At 42.9% G+C, this 21,614-nt stretch overlaps 1 protein-coding gene across 17 annotated transcripts in view; it reads right to left on the reverse strand.

Annotated features, from left to right (window-relative positions):
• Positions 1 to 21,614, reverse strand: part of SRCIN1 (SRC kinase signaling inhibitor 1) — a 728,586-nt gene that overhangs the window by 14,778 nt on the left and 692,194 nt on the right. For 13 of the 17 annotated variants that reach the window (XR_012754280.1, XR_012754279.1, XM_075350093.1 and 10 more), the window contains 2 exons: positions 18,067 to 19,239; positions 14,051 to 14,194 (listed from right to left, as the gene is read on the reverse strand). Coding sequence is in view for 15 of the 17 variants with exons in the window: in XM_075350093.1 (XP_075206208.1) it covers positions 14,051 to 14,194; positions 18,067 to 19,239 (1,317 nt within the window). In the remaining 2 variants the exon portion in view is untranslated. Of the gene's footprint in view, positions 1 to 14,017; positions 14,195 to 18,066; positions 19,240 to 21,614 lie in introns of all 17 variants that reach the window. The other 4 variants (XM_075350098.1, XM_075350100.1, XM_075350099.1 and 1 more) reach the window with 2 other exon arrangements.

Genomic DNA, 21,614 nt, shown 5'->3' on the forward strand with positions numbered 1-21,614 from the left:
ATGATGTTTTGATTTTTTGGAAAGGCACTTTTTCTGAGTTTTCTGCATTTATTCATGATTTAAATTCTAATGAGTTCAACATTAAGCTTACTTTTAAGTGTGAGAAGAGTTCTATTGATTTTTTAGATATTCGTATTTTGGTGCATCCAGACTACTCTATCCAAACAACTATCTTTCGGAAAGAGACCTCTGTGAATAGTCTTTTGCATGCCTCCTCGGCGCACACTCCTTCCACAATTTCGGCAATTCCAACTGGCCAATATTTGAGGGCCAGGAGAGTATGCTCTACTGAGACCCTCTTCGAACAACAAGCCAAGGACCTTCGGGAAAGATTCCTGACGAGGGGCTATAGTGGAAGGAGTGTGCGCCGTGGCTATGGACGTGCCCGGAACACACTGAGGACTGATTTATTGATTCCTAGAAAAAGAGAGGAAGAGGGATCCTATCCGCCTGTTCGTTTCATTTCCACTTTTAATGATCAGTGGCAGGAGATGTGCTCAATATTGAAACGTCATTGGGGTGTTCTGAAAACTGATCCATCTATTGGGGCATTAATACCGTCGAGGCCTCTAATGACATCTCGACGTGCGCCGAATTTGCGTGACAAGTTGGTTCAAAGTCATTACGTGGCTACAATACCGCGTATTTTTGGTGTTGGTGAGCCCGCCAAAGGATTCTTCCCATGTGGGTCCTGCATTGCATGCCGCAACATGATCAGGGCAACGTCATTTGTGTCGGCAGATGGGAAATCCGAATTTCGGATACAACAACATATCACCTGCCACACAGAAAACGTTATATACTATGCCACATGTGGATGCGGTAAGATATACATTGGGCTCACTACTCGTGAGCTAAGGTTCCGCACGCGGGAACACGTGAGGGGAATCCTGGCAGCGGTAAATATTGACCTAGATGATCCCCAATTGAAAACCTTACCAAGACATCATAAACTAAAACATGGGTGTGACCCTAAAAACTTTAAAGTAAGGGGTATAGATGTCATTCATCTAGGAACTAGAGGTGGGGACTACGGCAAAATCCTCTCCCAACGGGAGTGTTCTTGGATAGTGCGCTTAGGGACCATGGCTCCTATTGGCCTTAATGAAAAAATGAGTTTTTCTTCATTTTTGTGAGATATATATATCCGGGCTCTCTGGGGAGGGAATCTGTTCAATTTTCCCTCTTGTTGTTTTTTAAATGTTTTTAATCTTCTTTTTTTCTCTGTTTTTTTACTTTAAGATGTGATCTATGTGATGGACCTCCATTTATATTCTCCCTTGGACATTATATGTGGGCACTGATGAACGTCTACCCTTGATATTTACCTATTGGGACCCGAACTCCACTCTTATAAAGCCCTCTGGACCATTTCATCAACAGTGCTTTGTTGTTATATAGCATGTTCTATGCGGGTGTGCATGCGGTGTATGTACACAGGCATTTTGTTATATGCAAGTATGTATGTTATGCGCAGGGACATGATTATAGGCACATATGTGGATAAGTATATTATTCTTTGAATGTAATTGAAGTATACAACTGAGCACACTATGCAATGGATATGGTGGGAATCATTCTTTCAATCTGTTAATCTGATTGATCCTTGCATATGATTAGGATATCTATGTCCACATTGCGCATTGATGTAGATGTGGGAGGCGTGTTTTGCGGCCCCTCATACACCAAATATACTTATATACTCTCCCCTTTCAATTATGAATCTGTGGGTATGTGACACTGTGGACCTATATATCCTGATATGTGCGCACATATATATATGCGTTTTTGACTATTTAATTCATTGCCTCTGTTGTTATATGCACTATCTATACTCTATTGAGACTAATTGTGCACATTCTCTAATGATATGAGTGATGAATTGACGTCTTATACATCTTTTTTATACTTGCCCACAACTTTGACCATATCCAAAATGGCCGCACGTGCTCACGCATGCCCAGTACTGTTCACGATCTCGCGCGCGCTGAGGAGCTCCGTTACGGCGAGAAGTGTAATCCCCCTTGTGGACGTCACTTCCGCCGGGGAGACCCGGAAGTGACGTGCGAGCCGTGGACACCGCTACTGCGCATGCGGCGCTAAAAACGGCGGTAATTATAAACTTTATCTGGGTGGATATATAAGGTGAGGCTCATCATTTATGATCGCACAGCCCCCCGAGGAAGCATTGCGAAACGCGTCGGGGCTTTCTTCTTTCCCCATAGGACCTCTTGCAGCGGCGACACTTGTACTTTACATATGGGTAAGCTTGGTCCCTCTTTGTAGGGCTGGATCTACTTTCTTCCCCACTTGGAAATCTCTTTGGGTCTTCTATGTGGAGATCCTTATGTATGACTTGATCCATAGACCACATGCAGGGGGACTTGAGCCATACCCTTCTAATTTATGCTGCTGAGGTCCTTAACAGGGATTAATCTGACTCTGTATTCTTATTCACCTATCTGTATTTAATATGGTCTTATGTAAAATGAAAGTGCTTCATGTTATATATTTTTCTAAATAAATATTTTGCATTATTATAGTTGCACTCTTTACTCATTTACTATGCATGGCCTACTTAAACTCAGAACCTTCTCCTTTTTGCATAACTTAATCCTGAGTGGCCCTTTACATACCATTATTTATCCATGTTTGATCCTTTTTTGTTTAATCTAATAAAGGGAATAGCGCGATCAGCTGAGCTGTCACTGAGGTTACTCGCGGCCAACACTGAATACAGCTGATCGTGCTATTCCCTTCATTAGCTGCATGGAGCTGACAGGAGCGGCGGTGTCTTCTGCAGCTCCGGTCACCTTCATGCAGCACAGCTGGAAGCGACGCTGGACCATCCTGGATTACGCAGGACATGGAGGGCTTTTTCGGGCTTATAAAATTGGTGAACAAGGCAATTTGTTAGTGTTTTTTTTTTTTCTAATAAAGGATTGTTCGGGTGTGTGTGTTTATTTACTGTAATTTACAGATTAATCATGGAAGGTATCTCGGGGAGACGCCTGACATGATTAATCTAGGACTTATTGGCAGCTATGGGCTGCCAAAAACTCCTTATTACCCCGAATGCCAATGCACCAGGGCAAATCGGGAAGAGCCGGGTACAGTCCCAGAACTGTCGCATATAATGTATGCGGCAATTCTGGGCGGCTGCTGACTGATATTGTTAGCCTGGGGGGCTCCCCATAACGTGGGGCTTCCCATCCTGAGAATACCAGCCTTCAGCCGTATGGCTTTATCTGGCTGGTATTAAAATTGGGGGGGACCGCACACCATTTTTTTAAAATTATTTATTTATTTATTTTCCTGCACAGTATAGACACGCCCACCGGCTGCTATGATTGGGTGCAGTGAGACACCTGTCACTCAGCGTGGGGGGCTGACTACAACCAATCACAGGCGTCTGTGGGTGGGGAAAGCAGGGAATACGAGATTGATTAATGAGCGGCAGACATATTCAAAGTAATTGTTGCCGCGTATTCTCTGCACAGCTGTTCCTCGCCGCGCTGGTGATCGGGGAGCGGTATGAGCCGGGGGAAGAAAAAAACCGAGCGCCAATGTAAGTATGACTGAGAACAGCAGAAAAAAAGGTAAGTATACTGAATTTAATTTAAAAAAAAATAAAAATAAGATCGCTAGTGTAAAAACGCACACGCACGAAACGTGCTGAACACGGACATACTCCGTGTGCGGTCCGTGCAGGCACGGACCCATAGACTTTAGCGGGTCCGTGCCTGCATGCTGCCTGCCAAAAACGGACATGTCGTCCGTGCAGAAAAGCGCACACACGTACTTATCACACGGACACATGTTCTGTGTGATTTTACGTGTGTGTGCCATCTACCATTGAATAACATGGGTCTCCGTGTGTACGTGTCTCCGGTACGTGCAAATACGTACCGCACACGTACAAAAAAAACGGATGTGTGTTGCGGGTCTAACTCAGAGGTCCCCAAACTTTCTGACTTTGAGAGCCACATTTAGCTCTGAGAGAGGGTCGTGAGCCACATTTAGATCCTGCTCTCTCTCACAGTAGTGATACCCAAAGCTCCCGTTACTGGTATAATTCTAGCCAAAGCTTTTTCACAGAAATCACACCAAAGCAGTATACCAATAGTTCCCACAATACCTCCATTCAGTATTCTGAAATCAAGCATGCCCACCACACTGTCACATCCAGCTTCAAGCAAATCCTTTGACATGTAGTACCATCCTGTCTCCAGTTTACCATACTTAAATTATCTCTAATCTCCCATAGCTAGTATATGGGCATTCAGATCTGCTCTTCTGTGCGGGGCTACTCACATAAGTTACCATCTGGAGACTGTGCCTCCGAGCCATATGTGGCTCCCAAGCCAAAGTTTGAGGACCACTGCTCTAACAAGTTTTCCTCCAGGATTGTTCTGTATTTAGCTCTATTTATCTTCTCATCAACATTGACCAGTTTCCCTGTCCTTGATGAAGAAAAGCATTCGCACATGTATGATGCTTCCACCACCACATTTGATGGTGGGGATGGTGTTTTCTGGGTTATGTGCATTGTTATTTTTCTGTTACACAGTGTTTTCCATTTAGCCCAAAAAGACCCACTTTGGTCTCATCTGTTCAGAACATCATCTTTCACATGCGAGCTGTGTCCCCTACATGGCTTTTTGCAATTGCACTTCTTATGGTTTGCTATCAAAAATTGCTTTCTATTTTGCACTCTTCCATAAAAGGCTAGATTTGTGGAGTATATGTATAATAGTTGTCCTGTGGATAGATTCTCTCACCTGAGCTGTGAATCTCTGCAGCTCCTGCAGAGTGACCATGGGCCTCTTGGTTGCTTCTCAAATTAATGATCTTACTTGGCATGTCAGTTTACATTAACGGCCATGTCTTCGTAGGTTTGCAGTTGTGGCATACGCCTTCTATTATTGGATGATGAATTGAATATCCTTGAGATGTTTAGAGCTTGGGGTTTTTGTTTTTTTTTAAATCTAATCCTACTTTACTCTTCCCACAACTTTACCCCTGGCTTGTCTGATGTGTTCCTTGGTTTTTATGATACTATTTGATGCCTAATGTTCTCAATCAAAATTTTGTGGCCTTCACAGAAAAGCTGTATTTACACACGTGATTAAAATTGTTGGTACCCTTTGTTAAATGAAAGAAAAACCCCAATGGTCACAGAAATAACTTTAATCTGACAAAAGTAATAATAAAAAATCTGGGGGCGCGGCTATGGTCTGGAGCTAGGAGGACGTGTTTGTGGCGAGCTCAGTTATCCTGTCGGTGAATCCTGCTGATATACCGGAGGGGGGGCTGCAATTGTTCCCCTGAGGGCCCCTGGAGTGGAGCACAAGCAGTGGAGTGATCGGAGGTGCGGTGTGGCTGCTGGGAAAGCCAGGAGCAGTGTCAGACGCTGGAACCCTGCTGGGCTTTCAGGTAGCGGCGGCCATCTTGCGCACGGAGGTCAGAGGGGACGGAGGAGCGTGGAATGGGCCCGCTGAGAGGAACGAGCCGGGAGCTTACCTACAGCAAGACCTGGAGCTGCAGTGCACTATTCCAGCGACGGTCAGGAAGAGAAACAGTGCCGGCGGGGAGATATCAGCCGGGTAATTGCTGGACTGAGGGCGAGGTGTTCCTGGGTCCTAGTGCCCTCCAGCTTCATCTTCTCCATGTGTCTTAGAGGAGGGGGAGCACCGGAGCCGGCGGCGGTGAGTGAGGGGCTGCAGAGGGGATCCCTGGGTGTGTGCACTGGAAGTGGGGGAGAACAGAGGCAAGATGGGTCCACCCAGAAGCGCGGGGAAGGCTACACAAGATGGCGCCACAGGTGCTGGGATGGCAGGAAAAGGAGGCAGAGTTGCAGCATCACAGAGAACTGCTGCAGGATGCCTGGCTCAATTTGCCAGACATAGCTCCCCAGGCCCGGAATCTGGCACTAAAGGGACAACCTCTGGGTCACCTGCTAAGCAGCAGCGGCAGGAGAAGGCCCAGGAACTGCAGGACCCACAAGCCATAATGGAGGATGAAGAAGAGAGCCTGTCTCTACCCCCCCATCACAGTTAAAAGATGGTCTGCAGCAAAAATCCCCGCATTTAAACCCCTCTGCCCAGGAAAGTGCAGAACTCCAAAGAGAACCCACTTTGTTCGATATTATGGCGGCTATAGGAGTCTGCATCACCTCCCTCAATAACCTCACATTCCAGGTGGGCTGTCTCACTAGAGATTTGGCTAGTGTGAGAAAAAGACATGAAGCAACAGGCTGAAAGAACCACTGCCCTGGAGGATAGAGTAAGCAAAATGGATGATGTACTGTGGCCCATGTCGCAAAAGATGCAGATATACGGCAGAAATATTGAAGCCATCCAGGCTAAATAGGATGACCTGGAGAACCACCTGCGCAGAAGTAACATCCGTCTAGTGGGAGTGCCGGAGAGAGCGGAGGGAACAAGACCTGCTGAATATTTTGAAGATTGGATTATACAGACTTTTGGAAAGGATATGTTGACCCCATTATTTGCTATTGAGCGGGCTCATAGGGTCCCTACCAGACCCCTCCCGCCAGGGGCCCTTCCGCGCACGGTGCTTATGAAGATCCTGCAGTACAGAGATAGAGATAACATTCTAAGAGCAGCAATAAATATCCCAAACCTCTCTATAAATGGTCAGAAAGTGTCACTTTTTCCTGACTACTCGGCAGAGGTCCAAAAAAAGAGGGCACAGTTTCTGGACATTAAACGTAGATTACGCCAGCTGGATATACCCTATTCGATGCTGTATCCTGCACGACTCCGAGTGGTGGCTATGAATTCTACACATTTTTTCGAAGCTCCAAAGGACGCACAGGGCTGGTTGGATTAACATGAGAAAACCATCCGGGATTCAAGGAAGCAGCGGAGCCCACCTGTTGAATGAAGATGACTGCTGCTCTATGTTGACAACTACACTTGGGTGATCATTCTACCTGAAGAATTGGTTATATTGTATTTCTGAATTCAAAGTTTGTCACCCGGGGCTACCTATGGTCCTCAGGCTTTCTTTAGCTTCCCCTCTGTGGGTGGTGTTCCACCCCCCCCTCCTTTTTTTCCTTTTCTCTCTCTCTCCCTCTCTCCTTTTTAATTCTATATTTGAACTGCGGGGAGGCTGCATTGTTGGGGATTCATGTTGGGGGGGGGATATGGAAATGCAGTTTTATGAATAGAAAGAGGAGAGGTTTGTCATGACTATGTTATATTGCCTGACACAAGCATGTCTCCCGGGGCCTCCTTTGGTCCACGGGCTTCATTAACTGCTCTCCTGTACTTCTCCCTCTTTCCCCCTTGCCCTCTGTCCCACCTCTTCCCCCTTTGTCTCCTTCTATGCTCCTTTCTCCTTCTTTCTCTCCCCGCTACTGCTGGGATTTCTATATGGTCATTGTTGTGTGGGGGGGATGGGGGGATGTTGGGATGTGCTGTGGGGGAGGGGGGTTGCGCCACAACACTGCACGTAGAAAGTAGTCTTATATCAAGTCTTAAAAAGGAGCTTGCCACAGACTAACAGGGTCCTTTGAGTAGCGCACAGTCCCCAAAGGGTAGGAAGGGTGGTTTTGGACAGTAGTTTATTTCTTGGTCTGGACTCCTACTGGAGAGGAAGGAGTATTTTAATAGACCCTACTGTCAACATGTTATTGGTCATGGTTGTTAGGCTGTTGTTCGGCCTCATTGTTTTTGAATGTGTTTTTTCTTTTGGGTTTTATGGGAAACTAAAATTGTATGATATTGCCAATGTCGTGGTTCTCCACATGATTTTGCTGTCATTGGGAGATTGTTGGAAGAGCAAACTGTTTTTATTTGTCTGGTATGGCGGGGAAGGTTAATATCTTAACGTGGAATGTCCGTGGTTTAGGTGATCCCACGAAGAGGGCGGCTGTTATGGATTTTGTCAGGGATCATTTTCCTGCTATAGTCTGTCTACAAGAAACCCACCTAGATGAGGAAAAAATAACATACCTGAATAGATCATGGATTAGCCATAGTTACCATTCTACTTTTTCATCTTACTCCAGGGGGGTCAGCCTATTGGTGCATAGAGCCATACCGTTTGAACCCATAGCATCAAAGGTTGACAGAGAGGGGAGGTTTCTCTGGGTCCGGTGTAAAATTCTGAACAAAGAGTTGTTATTAATAGGGGTATACATTCCTCCACCCTATAATAGCGGGATCATAAAGAAGGTGACTGAGGCTATGCAGTAGAATTCGGGTGTACAGGTGTTATGCATGGGAGATTTTAATAATACTATTCACCCATATTGGGACAAATTTAACAATGACCCGTCTCTGGCGATATTGCCTATTTCAAGTTTTGGTGAGACGATAAAAGATCTGGCACTGATGGATGTGTGGAGGGTTAGACATCCAGGGGTTTGCCAATTCTCCTGCTATTCTAAATCACACGAATCCCTATCCAGAATTGACATGACACTGGGGTCTCCGGGAGTCGGTATCTTACCTACCTAGAGCCATCTCGGATCATTCGCCCATGGTGACCTGCCTCCGACTTATCCCTGAGCCTGATAGGGCCCTTGCCACCTGGTCCCTGAACCCTTTTTGGCTGCAAATTATTGAGACTGACCCCATTGTTCTAACCTTAAACCATTACTTTAAAGAAAATGTCCGGGAAGATATTTCTCAAAATATTGTATGGGATGCCATGAAGGCTTGTTTGAGAGGGGCATTGATACAAGGGATTAGCAGATCTAAGATCTGGTCACGTCAGTTTGGGATATTTCTTCGGGACAGGGTTCAGTCTACGGAACGCCAGTACATAGAATCAGCAACCACCCAGAATCTGTTGGAGTGGAAGGAGTCCCAGAAGTCATATGACATTCACCTTAGGGAAAAGGCCAAGAATAGGGGGATGTTTTCGCAGCATACATTTTTCGAAGAGGGGGAAAAGGCAGGGCATCTATTAGCTGTGATAGCTAGGGCACAGCAAGGAAATTCCTTCGTTGGGGCGATAAGGGACTCCACGGGATCTGTGGTCAGTGAGTCAGAGAGGATTTTGCAGGTTTTTACTGACTTCTATCAGCAACTATATACTTCCAAACTAAGCTTTAATGAGGATCAGATTGACTCATATCTTGAGGACATATCTCTCCCTAGGCTAGCTGAGACGGATCGGGTCTACCTGAATGGCCCACTGCAATTGGAGGAACTGCAGCTGGCGGTGACTTCTATGTCTAATGGGAAGTCCCCGGGATCGGATGGTCTTCCCATAGAAATATACAAAAAATTCGGGGACATCCTATTACTGCAACTCTTGGAAACGTTCTGGAGGGCGGTCGAGACAGGCCACCTTCCTCCATCAATGCAGGAGGCAATTGTCGTAGTCATACTTAAACCAGGTAAGGACCCCTTACTTCCCGATTCATATAGACCAATATCTCTCCTTACCACTGATATTAAAATTATAGCCAAGGTATTGGCATCTAGCTAGATTGAACAAGGTGATTTCCTCTCTGATTCATTCTGACCAGTCCGGCTTTATGCCCTCTATATCTACAGCTTTTAACATCAGGCGCCTTCACCTCAATCTACAACTCCCAGTAGATAACCCGGGGGACATAGTTACCTGCTCCCTAGATGCAGCCAAAGCATTCGATTCTATTGAGTGGAACTTTCTATGGGCGGTCCTTCGTAAGTTTGGGCTGGGCGAGGACTTTATCTCCTGGGTGAAATTATTATATGGCAGGCCCACTGCCAGAATTCGTGTTAATGGCAGGCTTACTCTAACATTTAACCTGACCATGGGCACTCGTCAGGGGTGTCCTCTTTCACCTCTTCTGTTTGCAATGGCTATAGGGCCCATGGCTGAGATTCTGCGCAGACATCCAAATATAGCGGGCTTTAGAAGAAGAGACGAAGAGAAAAAAGTGGCTCTATATGCGGATGATACTCTCCTCTTTTTGTTGGATGCATCGGTCTCATTACCAATGGCCATGGAGTTGATTCAGAAATTTGGGAGATATTCCGGGCTGGCTATAAGTTGGGGGAAGTCTGTGTTACTCCCTGTGGATAACCCGGATGGCATCCCTAGATATGCTTCGTCAGGATTGCAAATCTCCTCGCAATTCAAATACTTGGGAATTAACGTTACTGCCAGAGTGAATGATTACACTATACTCAATTTGACCCCAATCCTTAAAAAATGTAAGGACAAAGTTGACATATGGACCCAGCTACCTCTGTCGGTGGTGGGACGGGCGAACCTGGTGAAAATGATTTGGATGCCTCAGCTGCTGTACGTCCTACATAATTCCCCACATTGGATACCCCAGAAATACTTCTATAAAGTTAACTCACTTTTTAGGGAATTGATTTGGGGGCGGCGTAGTCCAAGAATTAAATCAGAAACGTTAAAGAGGAACAAACAAAATGGAGGACTCTCAGTGCCAAATCCATGGGCATACTTTGCAGCCGCCCAGATGCAACATATTCGAGGGTAGGATGACCCGGGGGGGGGCCCGCAGAAAATTTTACTACAGCAACATTTGAAGTCATCTAGTCTTTACGAGGTCCTGGAATCAGGTAGATTTAAGTCGTCCCTGGAAACTACGCCTACCCTTCTGTTGATACATAAGCTGTGGGTTAAAATTAAAGACATGCAGGACATCAAGGGGCCTTCGCAGTTTACCTATGTCTGGGACACCCCATGGCTGCCCAACCTAAATAAACTAGAGGGGTTTGGAGTCTGGAAGGGGAGAGGGTTGGTCAGACTCACCCAGTTACTGGAAGGAGATAACTTTAAGGAGTTATCCACGCTACAATTAAGAGTTTGGGATTTTGAATGGTAAATTCTATAAATACCTCCAATTAAGACATGCATACCGTGCTGAAGCTAGTATAGCCGGCCATACGATCCAATGTAACAGAATAATTCAGAGAATTGCTTTCTCAAAGGGTTCATCTGGCTTGATATCGGTATTGTATGGTGAAGTACTGGACAGGTTGTTAATGCATCATTCATTGAACTCTAAAGAGACATGGGAACAGGAGCTAGGGCCTATTGAGGACAATCAGTGGGAGGAAATACTTGAAAGAACACCTGACCTGTCTTTGGGGAAACCTACAGATTGTCTCACCTGTATGTGATCCATCGAGTCTATCGCACTCCAAAATTTTTATTTGACATAGGTGCCAGACCGGATCCCACCTGTCCACGATGTGGAGAGGACTCAGCGTCCATGCTCAACATGATGTGGTCCTGCCCAAGCTTGGAGGTGTTTTGGAGAGGCGTGACTTCAATCATTAATAGAGTGTATACCATAGATCTGAGCCTCACCCCCTTTGTATGTATACTGGGGTATATCGAAGACCTGAAGGTGGAGGAGGAGGGTAAAGTGGCGGTTGCCCGTATGCTATATATGGCAAGGAAATTAATAGCACAATATTGGATTTCTGACCAGGTTCCAACTATATCAGAGTTTGTTAACAAGGTCAATAGGATAGTCAATCTGGAGAAAGGAATATATTTAAAAAGAAATTGTATGACTAAATTTGAAAAGATCTGGGCCCCGTGGATAGACCACTCTGGTCTGGCATCTAGGGATTTATTTAGGTTCCGATTGGGCTTGTTTTAAACTATGGTATAAATAACTGAAATGTTGTATGGCTGCAGGAACTGTAATCCCCTTCTCTGATCTCTTTGCCTGTTCGAGCCTAACTTTAGGCATACATGATGTTAACTGGGATAAGAATGTGGATGACCCCGAACCTTTGTTATAACATTGACCATCGATCATTGTATTCCCTATAGAGAACTACGACATCCATATACTACGGGTGGTGCACAGTCAAATATGTGATTGTTTTTCTTTGGTTTCCCATTTGGGGGGATGGAGGGACGGGGATTTTGGGGTTATGTTGACCCCGAATGTGCATGATTTTTGTATTGTATAAAATCTTTAATAAAAACATTTTGTTTTTAAAAAAAAAAAAAATAATCTATGAAAATGAACAAATGAAAGTCAGACATTGCTTTTCAACCATGCTTCCACATACATTTTTTAAAAATAAAACTCATGAAACAGGCCTGGACAGAAATGATGGTACCCCTGAAAGTAATGTGACAAAAAAGACATGTTAAATCAAGGTGTGTCAACTAATTAGCATCACAAGTGTGTACAATCTTGTAATCAGTCAGTGGACCTGTATATAGGGCTACAGATACTCACTGTGCTGTTTGGTGACATGGTGTGTACCACACTCAGCATGGCCAGAGGAAGTGAGGGAAAAAGTTGTCTCAGGAGATTAGAAAGAAAATGATACACAAGCATGTTAAAGGTAAAAGTTATACGACTATCTCCAAGCAGCTTGATGTTCCTGTGACTACAGTTGCACATATTACTCAGAAATTTAAAATCCATGGGACTGTAGCCAACCTCCCTGGATGTGATCGGAAAATTCATAACAAATCAAAGAGACGGATAATACGAATGGTAACAAAAGAGCCCAGAAAAACTTCTAAAAGAGATTAAAAGTGACCTTCAAGCTCAAGGAATTTGCCAAACTACATGTTGACAAGCCACAAAGCTTCTGGGAGAATTTCGTATGGACAAATGAGACAAAAATGGAACTTTTGGCAAGGCAGATCAGCTCTATGTTCACAGACGGAAAAATTAAGCATATCAAGAAAAGAACCCCTTTTCCTACTGTGAAATATGGAGGAGGCTCTGTTATGTTCTGGGGCTGCTTTGCTGCATCTGGCACAGGATGTCTTGAATCTGTGCAGGGTACAATGAAATCTCAAGACTATTAAGGGATTCTAGAGAGAAATGTGCTGCACAGAAAGCTTGGTCTCAGTTGCAGGTAATATGTCTTGCAGCAGGATAATGACCCAAAACACACAGCTAAAAACACCCAAGAATGGCTAAGAGGAAAACATTGGACTATGCTGAAGTGGCCTTCTGAGCATCTTTGGAGAGAGCTGAAACATGCCGTCTGGAAAAGGCAACCTTCAAACAAGAGATAACAGTAGCAGTTTGCTCTTGAGGAGTGGGCCAGGATATCTGTCGAGAGGTGCAGAAGTCTCATTGACAGTTACTGGAATCGTTTGATTGCAGTGATTGCCTCAAAAGGTTGGGCAACAAAATATTAAGTTAATGGACCATCATTTCTGTCTAGGCCTATTTCATGAGTTTTATTTTATTTTTTAAATTCTGTGGAAGCCTGGGTGAAAAGCAGCAATGTCTGACTTTCATTTGTTCATTTTCATAGATTTTTTTAATTTATTATTACTTTTGTCAGATTCAAGTTATTTCTGTGACCATTGCGAGATTTTCTTTCATTAAACAAGGGGTACCAACAATTTTGACAACGTGTGTATACTGAAAATAAATTACATGCCATTGGACTCAATTTACTAATTAGGTGACTTCTGGAGGCAATTGAGTACTCACGATTTTATTTAGGGGTATCAAACTACATGGGGGCTGAATACAAATGCACATCACAATTCTCATATTTCTGTTTTTAAAATATTTAGAAAACCATGTATGATTTCCTTTACACTTCACAAATATTTGTTGAACATAAGATCCCAATAAAATACATTTGTTTGTGGATGTAATATGAAAAATGTGGAAAGGTTCACAAGGCATAAATACTTTTTCAAGACCCTGTTCATATAGGTGTTCGCTTCCATTGTAATCTGATTTGCAATTATAATGAGATGACTACTGAAGAGTGAATTCTATAGGGCTGGAAGTGTCAGTATTTTATACAGCTCTGTGGTCGGAGTAAAAACAGCAAGAGTTCAAGATGTTTTTTTATTAATATAGATAGCCATGCAGATAGTGTGCTCCTTGCAAAATAGTTCAACTCTTCAAGAGAAGAGGTAGGCATGGTAAGACGATATCAAAAGCCCAACAGTTGTCTTACATTACACAGATGGTGCTGATCTCAAAATGGCCCTGGTGACAAGGTTTAACACACAGACTGATGCAGGATTAGGATGAGACATGAGAGGGGAGCCAGTGTGTGCTAACCTTGTGCTCACATCTTCTCTAGAGATAAACTACCTGCTGGTGGCCCTGGATCCTCATGTACTCCATCCTTTGTTTGGAGTGCTTGTTGCTCTTGTCTCCACTGCTTTGCTGGACGCTCTTTAGTCGTGAGCCAACTGGATTTACCATCTTCATGGGTGGAATTGACATACCCCCACTCTGCAAATAAAAAGGCCAAAATGTCAAGACAAAAAAAGAAGCCTCTCATAGCATAAGCCTTAAAAGACCAACTATAAGTCAAAATACTGCGGCCCTCGAAAATGTTGAAGGAAATAGGAAAAATAGGAAAAATTTACCTTGACCGACAAAGGTCTCCATTTTAACAAATCATGAGTGAACAGTTATGTAGAAACCTTAACCAAATAGCCGTGCAAATGTGCAAAATAATATTCCAGATGGGGATTTGTTGCTCGGTTTTCTGAATGACTCTTTGGTCAGGACATGGACAGTGCCAGCAGATACAGGTGTGAACTTAGGACTGCATTCATAACACACTGACAAGGTCAGGGAGGAATGTGACTGTTTCCCGTTACTTATCTGCTTCCTACAGCTCAGATTTTTGGCATTTCCAAACCATGTATGTCATAAAGAGATATAATATAGTGGCCAATGGGTCACACACCTGTAAGATCATCACCCAGTACGTCAACACTTGCCAAACCTGATGTTCCCTTAGTCCCAGTCCACACAGTCATTAATGAGGGGGAACATGTAAAAAGTGTAAGAGAAAACTGGTGTATTGCAGCCTATAAATTCTAACTATAAACAGTAATTGATGGATGACGGATGAGTGCCGATGCATCTGTTCATTTTTAGACTCTTCCATATAAGAATCATTGACGTGATCAAACCATATCAAATTCTGCCAGCATCATGAAATATTTCCACAATATACACTAGGGCAAAGTTCCCATTACTTAAACCTCACATATAATTTTTCAAGCGCCCACAAAGGCAAAGCTACGGAACACATGGTGAGTGGTCTATGGTTTATATACACAGTCATAACATGTACATGCATCTGCCACAAGTGGGGGATCACTGCATACAGGTTTTTATAGATCCCATTGAGTTCAGTTGTAGCTGCATAGATCCACATACATTACTACCACCTAACTGCAGAAGTTTATATGTAAAGGGGTCCAGTGCATATAAATGATTACCTATCCACTGAATTTGTGATAACTTTTTAGATCAGCGTGGATCCCAAATCTGGGATTCCACCACTTCACCTAATTGATCCTGGCTGCAGTCTTGTGTCCATCGGAAAATAAGAGACACAAGTGCTGTATTCAGACGCTTTGTGGGATCTCAGTGGTGGGATTTACACTGATCTAACAATTTTGTAGATCAAACAACTTTTTCGCTCCATCATATACTATGTACCGTATACTGGTCACCCAACCGTTTAGTGACCACCAATATGACTTAAAACTGAGCCGAGATATAAGTAAGTGAATAGCATCCCCCGACGGGTGAAAATGCAGCAGCTGTCAGCTGTATACTATGCCTGACATCCTGCTGCATCAGTAAGGATCGGTGTTGGCACCACCATGGCTGTTAAACCCCTTAGATATGATTGTGTGGTCCTGATGGTTGCCATGCCAATTCACGGCCAAATAACGGGGTTAGAGTCTGACAGCCATAGTGGCCTGTTCACATGTTAGCAACTTTTAGGTGGTAAAAATATATTTTTTTCTTTCCTTTCATGCCACTCTGCATTAATTCCTGAAAAGCAGCTACCTGACAGTTGTATTAAATATGTTGAGGGTTATTTTTAAAATGATATCACTTTTGAGGGTTTTTCCAAAGTCACTAAATTGGTCCTTATAAAATAAGTTTTCTAAATTTCCTTGAAAAAAAAATTTACTACTATAAACTTAAAGCTTCTAACATCCTAATAAAATAAAAGACCATTTTACAGATGGAGCTGATGTAAAGCAAACACAGGGTAAATGTTATCTAACTATTTTGTGAGGTGTGACTGTCTGGATTAAAAGGATAGTCATTCAAAGTTTGAAAATTGCAAATTTTTAGAATTTTTTTTTGTCAAATTTCTGATATTTTTATAAAAAAAAAACGCAAAACATATCGACCTATATTAACTATTATCATAAAATGTGTCATGAAAAAAAATAATTCTCAAAATCACTGGTATATGTTGATACATTGCAGAATTACCGCCACATAAAGTGACATGTCAGATTTATAAAATTTGGCCTTGTCATTAAGGGAATAAGGAGAGCCATCCTCTATGGGTTCATCCGCATGCTGATGTTTTGTCGTAAACACAAAAATGCACCCTGTGGCCAAAAAAACCTCATCTTGTGGCAAAAAAGCATAAAAAAATGCATGTGTTTTTGGTGAGTTTTTTTACCACATATTTTTGATCCATTTTTGATACGTTTTTTATCACTGATAGTGAAAAATGAAGGAAGAAACGCAAAAATAATTGACATGGTGCATTTTGTGGTCACCACAAAAATGCAGCCCCCCCAAAAAAGCAATGTGCGCACAGCAAATGTGAAATCTCATAGACTTTACTGGGGAAGAAAAAAGCATGCAGTTTGTGGTGACTAAAAGGTCACCACAAACTGCACCATAAACCTAGCAAAAACTGTAGCGTGAACATGGGCCTAAGACACCATTTTTTCAAGCAATCTGGTTGTCTTATAGAGGGTTAACTGCAATAAATATTGGTTTGCTTGTGAAGGCTAAAGCTGAAAAATAAGGACATCATTCATGTTTTTTTAAAGCGTAAAGGCCGCTTTACATGCTACGATTTATCTGACAATATGTCGTCGGGGTCACGGTTTTCGTGACGCAGTTCCGTCATTGTTAGCGACGTCGTTGCGTGTGACACCTACGTGCGACTCCGAACGATCGCAAATAGGGTGAAAATTGTTGATTGCTGACATGTCGTTCAGTTTCAAAATATTGTTCGTCGTTTGGAATGCAGCACACATATTTCTACGTTTGACATCCTGCCAACGACGAACAAAATCCCCACGACCGCCTTGGTCAAACAATATATCGTTGAACGATGTAGCGTCGTGTGTGAGATGAGTACTTGTGACCGCTACAAAACGACCTATAAGCGATCTTGGCAAATCGTAACTACGATCTGGGCGTGTCACATCGCTAACGAGATCGCTAGCGATATCGTTCTGTGTAAAGCAGCCTTAACTGTGGTTTTAATTTCTATTTCATAAATCAACAGTCTGTATTCAGGGAAGACTTTCCCATTACTGAGGTAAGAGATGGCAGTTGGTGCTGATGAGATTCTATGAAATGGGAGGAGCCAGAGGGAGGAGCTAAAATCCAAGCTTCATCCCACCTCCCTCTTCTATCTATATAGAATCTTATCAAAACCAACTGCCATCTCCTATCTCAGAAATGGGAAAGTCTTCACTGACTACTGTTTTTACCCCAGAAAGTGAGAATTTTGGTAATGACTGGTAAACAAAAAGCAAATTTGTCTGATAAAATATATTACAAAGTTGCTTATTTTCATGTGCACTATTAATTTATGAAATAAAAATTAAAACGGTGGTAACACTTTAAAGAAAACTGGTCATGCACATCTACTGTGTACAAGCATCAAGGTTGCTAATATGCATTAGATATATTTTTGCAGACTCAGAGCAGCCAACTATCTAGTTTCTCCTGGACCGTCCCCGATGTCAGGTGTCTGGAGAAATAAAGGATCGGTCATGTTGGATTTCCTCATGTGGGATTCTTTTATACTGCAGATGTCAGAGCTTCATATTTTTCACTCTTCTTTGAAAACACAACCCCACTCGATGTGTATGAAGATATGAGGAGGAATAGCTGTCAGCAGAACAAGCGTTCTTGTGACAGCTATTGTACGTATGAAGGGAGCTTAAATTATATATTTCAGTTTGTACAAAAAGGACAAACCTCATTATATCATTATAAAGAGACAGGCAAATTATTATAAAGAGAAAGGCACAAATCTATTCGTGAAGAGGAAAATTTCATGGCAGACTTGATTAAAAAATGAAGAACACCTTAGCAATCTGAGGCTTTGGTAGTAAAGGTGGTTTCGATTTCTGAAGGAAAGGTTTTACATTAGTGTTTCCTCCATTCAGGTGAAGAGGGAACCTCTCCTGTTCTTCCTTTGAGTCCATGTCCATATCATGATGATGCTCCGGTTGAACATCCTGCTCTGTGGTTGATGAACGGACACCAATTGCATTAATTGTGAGCTCCAGTTCCCGAATGCTTTCCTCAAGACTATCCAGTCTTTTGTATGTGCTCTTACAAATGTCCATGCTCTTCCAAGCCTCATGATTGCTAACCGCCCTGTCCTCAGATACATGTGGGGCACTGCTATCAATGTTAGAAGCCGAGTTTAGCATTTTTTGAACATCAATGACTCTAAGTTTGGAATTTCCATCTGACTGAATAGGATAAACCTCATTGTTGATCTGTTTAGAAAGATCAGGACTTTTAATTGTTGCTTTTGCTTGTACATGCCTGGGTTTTGGCACAGGAAGTCTTGGCTTTGGTATGTGTGGGTGCTTGTCGAATGTGTCCATTTCTATTTGACCATCATAGTCATTAGAAGAAGGACTTTGTTCTGTGCTTTCTTCATAATATTTATTCCCTATTTGGTTGTTTATCTGTTCTCCATGTTCTTTTGTCTCCACGTTCCACATCGCTCTGTGGGCTTCTTGTGGACTTTGTGCCTCATCCGATTGAACCAGATCAGGACTGTTTTTAGGTTGAGCACTATCATTATCTGTGGATATTTCTGTAGAACCGCTATATGTGAGCTCTTTTTTCATTTCACAGAAATGTTTCACTTTTAATAACTTATTCTTCTCTTCTATTGATAATGAGACTATTCTATTATTCCTTATCATGAAGCCTACACTATCATACTCTGTGTGTTTGCCGCACTCATCTTCCATATTTGTGCAATCGGACTGGGAAATGAGATTGTCTTTTTCTGACAAGCCTGGGTCTTCAACAATGGACACCTTGTCCTTTGCTACGACTGAGCAGGACCAATCTGTCACTTTTTCCACCAAAACATTGCTGCTACCAAGATTAGCAAAACTGCAATAATTAATTTCAGAATTTTCATCTGGAGGTGATGGTGGGTTGGAAGACCACTCTGTCAAAATAATCTGTGGCAGTGAGAATTTCCTACTGGACACCGGAGGGCAAGATAATTCCTAAAAGAAGGAAACATAAATTAGGAATATTCCATTAAATATTCATAAGTAGATTAACATAGCTGCATTGGGGTCCAATTAAATCTGATAAATGCCTTTTTTTCTTAATTTATGGAAAAAGTAGGAAAAAAAAGATGCTGTTAGTGATATGACATAACACTCTCTGCAATATTAGGCAAGTAAGTATTTTGATCATATCATCATTTTAGTTATATATTCCAACACCAGGATGTATAAACTTGAATGTTTATTGGATGAATTACAGTATATCAGGTGTGTATTTGTGTAATGAGGCATGATGTGGCCTAAAGATAACAACACTATTTATCAAGATGTGCAGAATTATTAGGCAGCTTGTTTACCTTAAGGGCACTTTACACGCAGCGATATAGCTATCAATATCGCTAGCGAGCGTACCCGCCCCCGTCGGTTGTGTGTCACGGGCAAATCACTGCCCATGGCGTACAACATCTCTTACACCTGTCTCACATACTTACCTGCCTAGCGACATCGCTGTGGCCGGTGAACCGCCTCCTTTCTAAGGGAGCAGTTCGTGCGGCGTCACTAAGCGGCCGCCAAATAGAAGCAGAGGGGCGGAGATGAGCGGGATGAACATCCCGCCCACCTCCTTCCTTCCTCATTGCGGGTGGCCGCAGGGATGGTGATGTTCCTCGTTCCTGCGGTGTCACACGTAGCAATGTGTGCTGCCGCAGGAACGACGAACAACCTGCATCCTGCATCAGCGACGCGTCAACGATCAACGATTAGGTAAGTAATTTTGATCGTTAACTGTTGTTCGTGCGTTTCACACGCAACAACATCGCTAAAGAAGCCGGATGTGCGTCACGAATTCCATGACCCCAACAACATCTCGTTAGCGATGTCGTTGCGTTTAAAGCGGCCTTTAGGCAAAAATGGGCCAAAAAAGATTAACCGATTCTGAAGTCAAAAACATGTATTACAGCACTCGTGAAGATACTAAGATATTGGGGCGTAATCACAGAACCATCAAAAATGTTGTTGCAAATAGTCAGAGAAGCAAAAATGTGTTGGGAAATAAAGAACAAATGCGCAGGCGCGAGTTTTATGGGCAGGTACGAGCATGGCGTTGGTGAGGTCATGCACAGCGCCAACCTCACCAGCACCATGCTCGTACCTGCCCATAATCTCACTCCTGCGCATTTAGTTCACCAGCGCGAGCTAGCTAGGCAGCCTAAGTTTTCTGCTCTGGCCGCGATATGGCAGAGCGAACTGCGCCTGTGCGAGCAGACCTAACTGCACAGGTGCAAGATTTGAAAATTCGACGAGGAGGATTACGGAGGGCGTCATCCCGTCAATCAAGGAAGGAGGACGGCGATCAGTGGCAGGAGGAGTATAAAGGAGTAGAAAATGAGCCCGACCATCTGGCCAACCAAGGTAATTAGCATACCTAACGGCCAAGTTTTATGAAGATATTTTTGGGGTCTGGAGGGGGAGTCAGGGCAGAGGTGCACCTTCATAGAATGCAGCCTAGGAGCTGCAGAAGGTGATTCTTTTAGATTAATAGGGAAAAATCTGGTGACAGGTTCCCTTTAAAAGCCTCATCCCATCCCTCACTCTATTTTTTCCCCATATCGGAAGGCATTATGTGTTCTATTTTCAGTGTCCTCTTCCCCCCCGTCCCAGACTTTTTATACTTTTTATAACACTCATATAATATTCCTAAGCAGTTGTGCGGAGGGTAGTCCTAGAGGTTTTTATATTGTCTTTTTTTCTAATCTGATTATTGTATTCATTCTATTTTTGAATTTGATCACTAATAGGAGTGAATTCTGATTCTATCTGAAAGTGATACATTTTCTGGCCTTAATACTGGAGAGGAGAGAAGGGGTTAATGCTGCATTGCTGCCGAAGTAGAAGACTGTTGATTTAATAAATTCTTCTTTAATTTATTGGTCTACACGTTTAAGGTCAAAACATCCTTCAATAGTCACCATTGTCGTTTTTTCCTGATGAAGGAGGCTTTGATATCTGAAACGCCTAGACCTGTAAAATAAAAAAGAATTTATTAAATCAATAGTCTTTTACTTTGGCAGCAGTGTGGTATTAACCCCATCTCTCCTCTCCAGCATTTAAGTTTAACCCACGTTGGGCTGTAGCAGCTGCCAGTATTTCAGACTTGCATGAGTGAGTGTCATTATATGTACATCTCCCTATAATATCTGGTAAGACCCTATTTGCGCTCTTTTCCTCAGCTTTTAGTGGACATTTTCTGGCCTGAAATAGTATTTTTGATATTCCTATTTGTACTGGGTCAAAGTAGTCAATTTCATCTTCTATCATCCCCAATATGCATATTTTAGGAATTAATTATAAAGTTATGTTGTATATTTTAT

This window comes from Anomaloglossus baeobatrachus, chromosome 5 (assembly GCF_048569485.1).
Source record: "Anomaloglossus baeobatrachus isolate aAnoBae1 chromosome 5, aAnoBae1.hap1, whole genome shotgun sequence".
In the NCBI taxonomy this organism is placed as follows: Eukaryota; Metazoa; Chordata; class Amphibia; order Anura; family Aromobatidae; genus Anomaloglossus; species Anomaloglossus baeobatrachus.